This window comes from Selaginella moellendorffii, unplaced genomic scaffold (genome assembly GCF_000143415.4).
Source record: "Selaginella moellendorffii unplaced genomic scaffold, v1.0 SELMOscaffold_60, whole genome shotgun sequence".
NCBI classification, from domain to species: domain Eukaryota; kingdom Viridiplantae; phylum Streptophyta; class Lycopodiopsida; order Selaginellales; family Selaginellaceae; genus Selaginella; species Selaginella moellendorffii.
In genome coordinates this window covers 182,372-191,829 of record NW_003314321.1, presented here as the reverse complement: position 1 = coordinate 191,829, position 9,458 = coordinate 182,372, and the positions used below count along the sequence as shown (strand labels likewise).

The following is a 9,458-nucleotide window of genomic DNA, read 5'->3' as shown; positions in this document are numbered from 1 at the left end:
CCTGGTGAAAATTCAGATGTTGATTAAAGCAGCTATTTGAGAAAAGTTCTGTGACCTTCGGTTAATTCGGTGAGTGTTATGGACTGTTTAGACATTTGCAAGCTCCTGTTCATGTTGTGGAGCTTGGTGAGATTGATGTTGTGAAGCTGGAGCTGGACTTGCGTCAATACTAGAGTCGTTTTGAGGCAGTTCTTGCTGCTGCACAAGACCAACAGTAAGCATTCATGAATTCTGATGTTCCACACCTGTCTGGCTTGTTCTGCTTCTAACTTCTTCTTAGTAGCTCTTCCATTGGCGTAATTCACCACCAGGGTCCCAAATATCAGAAGCGCTCCTCCAACGCAAGTAAACACACTGTTAAGACACATACCAGTGTGAATTAAAAGAACTTTGGATTGTGCTTATACCCGGGAGCTGAGGAGACGTGAATCCCCCAGCCGATGAGAGATCCAATCACAGGTTCCAGCGTGACAGCCATGGAAATGATCAAAGGCCCCGTGTACTTGACAACATAATTCAAACCCGTGTGACCGATTAGACCAGGGCCGATTGCCAAAAAAAGCGTTGGAGCCCAGAAACCTGCAAATAACTCATAAGCAACTATATCTTTTGATTGGAGAACTGTTCTCCAAACCTCGCCTCGTCCATGCAAAAGGTCCACCAATCTTCCACGATCTGGAATGGTAGTTCTCCATAAACTCACAAGCGATGCCCAGAATGAGAGCTCCTCCACCCGTTACAGGGAAGGCATAGAGATAGAGCGGCATCCAACCTGGTAAAATGACAAACAAGACCCACCGAAAGAATGAAATCCAATACTTGCAAAGATCATCCAAGTTTGCAAAGAAAAAGAGAAAGATAAGTCTAGAGCTTCACTTCTCAGATTGTTCCCAGCAAACATGTAGGCTACAAACGCAACAGCCGCCAGGAAAGCCATCAAATCCCCCAGGAAAGTGATGCCTTTGTCACCATCGGACTTGCTAGCAAATGCGATGATCAAAACCCCAGCAAAACCCAAGAACACCCCGGCGTTCTCTCCTTTGCTCAGGGGCTTACAGCGCAGCCAGGATAGAACAGCGATGATGAGCGGAGGCATCGAAACAAAGAGGAGGCTATGTGGAAGGGATGTGTGATCCAGTGACCATACCTGGATATCGAATTGTAAGCGTGAACCCCCTTCTCGATCTAAGCAATACAATTCTATACCCATAGGGCGAAGTGCAAGGCTATTGCAAGAGCACTGATTCCAAGCACGCAAAGAGGTCGCCATGTGAAGAACATACATCGCTTCTGGGGAGAGAGGCGGCACCAGTCCCAAATGAATCCAGGCAGAAGGATCATTGCCGTGACTTGCAATCTCCATGCTGCATTGGAGATTGGGGCGGCGCGCTTCATCAGTTTGGTCACCTAGATAGAAACATCGTGTGATCAAGAGAAAAGTTTTCAGTGAATTGACTGATTAGAAAACTCACTGCCCCGGCGGATGATACAGCCACAACCGCACAGACCAGCACCAGCCACACGTACCATGGAATCCGGGCAGCCATGGCTGGTACTTACGCTTTCCTGGCACACCATATATAATTTCAGCTATCACGAGAAGATTCATTTGGGGCTTCTTCGCGCCTTCCTGGTAGCTCGTATTCTTTCGAGATTACTTTGGAATTCGAATACACAAAGATTTTTCTAGTTATTCCTAGACATAGATTTTATGATGTGAAGAAATAAGTTTGGTCCAGCTACCTATCCTTGACACAAATACGTTGTGATGCTTCCATCCGGCTTACACAGAAACTACATGTAATATGGAGGTCCTCAAGTTAGAATTTAACTACGCTTGTTATGTTGACTTTGAATTGGACTGGAGTGAAGATGTGTTGTCAGGCAAGGCAGAAAAAATATTTCTGTTCTATTGAAGATTGTCTTTGAAAATGAGAGGTTTTATATTTCTTTTTTAAATGATTCCAAAAACAAGAGTATAATGTTGAAGAAATAACCTGAATCTGAAGTTTCATATATCTTGAATAGAAAGGTTTAACATTTCATTTTCTTACAGAGGTTTTGAAAACAAGAGTATAATGCTGAAGAAATAATTTCATATGAAATTTCATAGAAAATGTTATATAAGATTGAGCTAGGTCTTTCACAAATATATCTTAGAGCAAGAGAGAAAGAGATCAAGAAATATAAGTTTGAAAATATATTTATAGCTTTTAGTGAATTTTAAAGATTTTAATTGTTTTTAGGACATCATGGCACTCGTATATGATCTAACTTTTCCATTCAAAGATGTAAAAGTTAGCTAATCATAATTACATCTCTCTTTAGTGCATATATAAAATCATTTGAAAAATGACATAATCTATAAGAGGTTTTTGAAAGAATTTATAAGATATAAATCCCTAAGCCCCAAAGTGGAGTTGAAAGGGTGCCATATTGCAATGGTTAAAGTAAAAGTTCAGGGTTAAAACAAAAGTCCAATAAGCATAACACATTTGGACCAAAAGTTCCGTTTCAGAAAGTCGAGAGTGGGAGTGGAACTCTTAAAGAAGTGCTCAAAGTACAAAATGATTGGTGAACAAATATCTAGAAAAGGATATAAAAGGGACTGACACATAGCAAATGTCATAACACATAGAAGTGTCAAGATTGACTCCGAGAAGAAGTTTAAGATGGAGTTAGAGAACGAGTCAGAGAAAGAGTCCAAGGTAAGTTCAAAATGAACCTAATATGGATCTAAGATCGAATCTTAGATGGACCTAAGATCGAATCTTAGATGGACTTGAGATGGAGTTTAAGATGAACTCGAGATGGAGTCTAAGATGGATTTGAGATTGAGTTTGAGATAGACTCGAAATGGAGTCTAAAGTCAAGTCCAAAGTCGAGTCTGAGATGGACTTGAGATGGAAACCAAGATTGGGTACTAAATCAAGGTTAAGGCCAAAACTAAAATTGAGTCCAAGTCTGAATATTAATACAAGTCAAAGAGTGAAAGCCCAAAGCAATTTTTCCCCTTGGGGGGGTGTTAGTTCTAAAAGTATAGTAAGGAGAGTGTGGGGGTTGGACTTTAGTGGGACTAATTTGGCTAAGAAAAGTTAATGTGAGCCAATGAGGCTATACCCATATGTTGGGTGATGATATAACTACTGAAGAGTCCAAGGCTAAAGTGAATATGGACAGACAAGCGGGGTAATTTGGCAAAGTGTTCAAAAGCTAACTCTAACTCCCCCATAAAATCAAAATGGTTAATGCTCCCAATCCAAATGTGGGTGGCATTACTTATTTGGATATCTGACATGGCTCATCGGAACCTTGCTCTAGCCACATGGCTAGGGCACCCAAAGGTGGAAGGTGGGGAGAATACCTACAAGGCTTGCTAAAGGCCATGGTGTTTTAAAATGTCATCCCAAAGTGGAAAAGAGGAATAATCCTTTTATATAGTGACCAAGCATGGTCATGTGGTGAGGAAGTCCTAAAGGTCAATGAGATTTAGTAGTCGGGCTTTTCGGCCTTAACTTAGTGGCAGTGTTGACGAGCACTACTGTGGATGGAATGGGATTTAGTGGCGTTAGAGGGATATTAGAAGGGTGTTTCTTATATCCCTAAGTGTTATGATCTGATGCAAAAAGACTGAGATTTAATTGCCCTAGACTGAACCCTAGGGTAGGGTTGAGTCCCTTACCCTAACATGCCTTAATATACCCTTGAGCCTCCTTTTGACTGACGTTGACCATGTGGTCAAAGCTGGCAACTAACAATTCTTCCCTCCCAACAAAGTCTTTGTCCCAAGGATGAATTGTACCAGTGATCACCCTTTTTGGCGAACCTTGCTCAAGCTCCTAGTCCATCTTCCATAGCCATATACATTAAGGAGGCATTGGACCCATCACTCCAAGATAATACACCTTTCAACTGGCTGACATAAAATACCAGATGAATTTTCACTCAAGCTGGTAGCCACACCCGATAAGCCACTTTACCAATGTGCTCCAGCACTTCATATGGACTAGCATATCAATGGGAAAGTTTATCACTCTTCCCTGTCTGTAAAGGCACCAAGGTGTTCTGCCGCTCACTTAACGGAAAGATCACTTGCACAAAAACGAGATCACCCACTTTATATTCCCGAAATTGGCAATGCTTATTGGCATACTTCTCTACTCTATCCTGAGCTGCTTGCAAAATCCGTTTGCACACCACCAGAATCTCATCAAGTTCTGTGGGCAGATCAATCACTTTGGAATCAAGCTTATCTTGAACGTCCTTACTCAAATGCAATCCCAACTCCACCACTGTTCAGGGATGCCTTCCAAACATGGCAAAGTAAGGATTTAGTTTGGTTCTACTGTGTTGGCTATTGTTATAAACAAATTGCACCAATGGAAAATATAGATCCCACTGTCCTTGCCTTTGACCAATGCTACAATGTAGCATATCCTCCACCACTTGATTCACACGCTTAGTTTGCCCATCTATCTGAAGATGATTTCCACTCGAGAGTTTCAAAGTCACTTGCATAGCCTTTGCAAAATTTTTCCAAAATGCACTGGTGAACTTTGAATCTCGATCACTAATGATGTCCTCTGGTAAACCAAAATCAAGAAAAACCTTCTCCAAGTAAACTGCAGCTAAGTCTGAGGCAGTGACAGTCTTCCAAAGAGCCAACAACCACACATACTTCATCAACCAATCCACTATAACCCATATTTGCTCCTTTTGCCTTTATGTTTGTGGCAAACAAGTGATGAAATCTATAGAGATACTACACCAATGGCTCTGAGGAATAGGTAAGGGTTGCAAAAGTCCCCCTGGTTTCTCTCATGGCACTTATTTACAATATTTAAGGATATCAGCCTTCATATTCCGCCAATAAAAATTGCACTTATTCAAGTTATACGACTTCTTCCCCCTAAAATGACTGGCCTCTGGACGATCATGATAGTGGAATAAAATTTGAGTAATTAATGCATCCACCCGTGGCAAATATACACGGTCATTATAGTAGAGAATCCCATCCACTAATGAGAAAGGGGCTTCCATCTAGTCTCGCAAAGAAGCCACTTCAGCATCCTAAGCTTGAGCATGCTCAACCAACTGCCCAAACTTGCTGACCACCTTACTCAAATGATGACAAAATCGTGTTTATAACGTTGTCACATGACAAACATGAGATAAAGCATTTGCCACCACATTTGATTTTCCCGGACGATGCTCAATAGGAACTCCCCAAACTTCATGAGTTTGACCATCTAACAAGCTTGCCTAGTGTTCAACTCCTTCTGTGTGAAAAGATACACAAGTGGTTTGTGATCTGTCAACACCACGAACACTGCACCATAAAGATAGTGCCACCACGTCCGCAAAGCATGAATAATAGAGAGTAACTCTTATTCATATGTGGAATAACATTGCTCCGCGAAATTCAAAGTTTGACTCTCATATGAAATAGGTTGTCCCTCTTGCATGAAAACTCCTCCCAGTGCATAACCACTCACATCGCATATCATCTCGTAAGGTTTCGATGGATTAGCAATATGAAGCACTGGAGTCTTGCTCAACAATCATTTCAACACCACAAAACTCTCCTCTTGTGGGTTCTTCCATCGAATGGCACATTCTTGCGTAACAACCGCGTCAAAAGAATAGCCACCTCTGTAAACTTATGCTGGAAACATCGATAATAACTAACTATACCAAGAAAACTACGCAACTCAGCTACTGTAGTTGGTGTAGGTTAGTTTTCCACCACAGCCACCTTCCTTGGATCTGTCCTGACACCTTTAGATGTCACAATATGGCCTAGATATTCCACCTCCGACTTTGCAAACTCACATTTGCTCTTCTTTGCATAAAGTTTGTTGTTTCGGAGTAACAAAAGAACCTTGTGCAAATGCACCTTATGCTCTTCCATATTCTTACTAAAAATTGTCCAAAAAAATCTCCACAAACTCATGAAGATAATGCCTAAATACCTCCATGTGTAACAACTCACCTGCTGAATCAACTAGCCCCGAAAATGGATGGCGCTTAAGCGTGCGGCCTATGCCCGGCCATCGCGGCGATTGCGAGGCCCCGATGAGTAGGAGGGCATGGGGGTCGTGATCCCACTATGCTAATATTAGTATATAGCATCATAACTATACACTGACAAACATTGTAGGTACTCCAAAGGCCTTAGCTGCGATTCTATACTGGACTGGGACAGCAACGCTGCTTCTTGATCTTCCTCGCATTTGTTATTATTCTTCTTAGAACTTGGTAGCTCTTTATATTACACTTCTTGTCTTTTCTATCCGTTCAGGAATATAAAAAGCACAGTCACTATTGATAAAAATGCTTTTGTTATTTCCAAAACAAGAGTTCAAAGTAAGAGAAATGAATAAATAAATAGCATACTTATAAACACCAAAAAATTTACTCTATAAAATTTCTATGAAAAACTTTGTTTGCTTGCCTATATTGCAATCCTCCCATATGATAAGAGTAAGGTATATTTTTTAAGTGAATCCCCACTAGGAGTTTAGGAGTTGGATATGAATAATAAATAGTAGAACACTCAAAACACTCAAAAGTAATTACATCAAAGAATCAAGTCTATCTACACTGAAAGGTAATCTTGCATAAGAGAATGCTTGTGTGCTCTACCACTATAATGTAATCTATATTTCCCAATAATATATTTCCTTAGAAAGTTGGAATAAGTGAAAAACATAGTGAAGTAAATTTATTGAAATGATTAAATAATCTAGCATGTGTCATGCTAATTAATAATAATGTAACTTAAATAAAGTATTAATATATAAAAAATTTTATAATACAAGTTTGTAAAATAATTCCCAATTAAACATTGAATACTGCTTAGTATCCACATGTACCTCCCTCAGTAAAAGACCTACAATTTTATGTAATAATTCTTTTATATATGATTTTAAAAATAAAAATTATTAAATAAGTTTTAATCATTAAGTATTTTTATATAAACAATATAAACTAGTTCTCTCTATTCATGATTATAATGATTAAGAGAATTAGTTTCATATTTGTTATTTTCTTTTTCTTAGTAAAATCAAATAGTTATAAATCAGCAATTGGAAAAATTGGAGTATTAAATCCAGCAGATATTAATTTAATAATACAAAGTTTAAGATCTTTAATATTTAAAATTGTAACTGATGGTTCTCATGATCCATATCCATCTACATACTCAGATGGAGATTTAGTATCTACTTCTAAAGGAAATGTACATTTAATTATTAAATCTAAAGATCAATGTTATTTAGATGGTCCAGATGGAATTACAGGAAATGCTTTAAGAAAAGGTTTTAGAACTATATATAATAATATTTTTTCAGAATTACAAGAATATTGTTCAGATTATTTTTTTAGAGAGAGTTTACATTATTTAATAACTTACAAATTAAGAAATGATCCGGAGTTTGATTCTCCAGAATTAGCTAAAAGTATTACTTCATTTAACACATTATGTCACATTGAATATTCTACTTTATTTAATCCAGCAATATTATATACTGAAATGTTTTTAAATTCTTCAAATGGTAAAAATATATTATTGCTACAATCAAATTGTAAACTTGTTTTATTTTCTTTAAAAATTAAAATATGGGAATCCAAAACTATAAACGAAAATATTTTTAATTGTACATTGAAACTTCAAAATGATGGTTATTTTGTTATTTACTATAATACACAAGTTCAATGGGCTACAAATAGGTATTGTAATAAATGTAATTTTCCTGTATTTCTTATTGTTCAAAATGATTGTAATATAGTAATTTATGCAACAAAATTTCCAAACTATATTGTTTGGGATTCAAAAACTGCAAAACATATTCTTTGTTCATTATAATTTCTTTCATTTATATTTTTATAATTATTTGTCTGAATAGGATGTGAAATTTATTTAACATATTTAAAACATTCAAATTAAATAATAGTGTTTGATTTTACTATAATTTATCATATTAAAGCACCTTAATTCATATTTTATTACATTGATAAAGTTATTTCTTTCTATAATATTCTATTTCAAGTTTTAGTATAAAAAACTCATATTTATTAATTTTTTGCACTTACTAGAAATATGCCTTTTTTCATTAAATGTAGGATTTAAATGGAAAGAAACTTGAACTCCTTATTTCTATTGAAAAATAATAAATTTATTAATAAATTTTATATGAAACTTAAGCTAATCCTATTTTATAACTCATTTAAAAGTACTAATAAAGTTATAAATAACACTGTTAATTTTTTAAGTGAAAATATATAATTAAAGTAGTAAATATTTTTAGTATTATCATTTATCTTTCTTCAAAGTAATTTATTACTTTATCTATGTCATGTGTAGTTGTGAGTGCATGGAATATGGAAAAGGAATACAGAAAATGTGCATATCAATTAGCATAAAAACCCTGGCTTATATACAAGTGAGTGGTCCAGATTAAAATCAATCCAACAACTACCAAAATCCCACTACGCTAATATTAGTATACAGCATCGTAGCCGTATACTTGGCCCTCACATCATCCCCTCTTCTCAGAATAATGGAAGACCATTTGGGTTCTCTTGTAAAGAGGCCGGGATCATGAGGAACATTAGGAGGAGGAATCAGTGGATCTATAGGTGGTATTAACTGCTTTTGATCCCTTGGTATGAAGCATTTCAACTACTGCACATACACAATCTCTAGAGGATTGGCCTACTAGATGTCATATTGAACCTCATAAACTTGTGGTCCAATTTACCGCAACACTTGATATGGTCCTTCCACTTAACAAGGAGCCCTTTAGATGAACCACGTACCGTAAGATGGGCAAAATAGACTAACACCAAGTCATCCACTTTGTACTTCGCAAGTGGACGATGATGGGAGTTATAGTGCCATTGTTGTCCCACTTGTACACAACTTAAGTGTTCAGTAGACTCTACTCGGACAAGTGGAAGAATGCTTGTTAAATACTAATTCCAAGACCTAGCATCAGCAGCTCATGACAATCGCGAAGGTAAACCCAGCTCTATTGGTAATATTGGATTATGACCATATAAGAGTTTATATGGTGAAGCATCAATAGAACTCTGCACCCCTGTGATATATGCATACCAAAGAGATGGCAAATAACCATCCCAATCTGAATGCTGAAAGTTCATATACTTCATGATCATCCCTTTGAACATCTGAACAAATCGTTCCACTAGACCGTTTGATTGTGGATGATAAGCACTCATAAACGTGTAGCGTATCCCCAACCGAGATATCAAAATATGAAATACCTCAACCATAAATGCGGGACCATTATCTGAAAGAATTCACTTTAGACAAGAATGCTAGAACACCACTTGATTGAGGAGGAAGTATCCAACAGTAGTTGCAAAGGCACTAGTAAGAGCATCAACTTCCACCCAATGAGTCAAGTAGTCAAAAGCAATAACAACATACTCAT

General features: G+C 37.1%; 1 protein-coding gene across 1 annotated transcript; it reads right to left on the bottom strand.

The window, feature by feature from the left end:
- Positions 1–11: 11 nt before the first annotated feature.
- Positions 12–1,547, bottom strand: LOC9644301. The gene is made up of 7 exons (XM_024688980.1): positions 1,473–1,547; positions 1,207–1,407; positions 877–1,147; positions 635–772; positions 408–579; positions 246–354; positions 12–198 (listed from the first exon to the last, which is right to left on the bottom strand). Exons 1-7 carry the CDS (start codon positions 1,545–1,547, stop codon positions 88–90), a joined length of 1,077 nt encoding a protein of 358 aa, XP_024544748.1. The 3' UTR covers positions 12–87.
- Between the last annotated feature and the right edge of the window lie 7,911 nt (positions 1,548–9,458).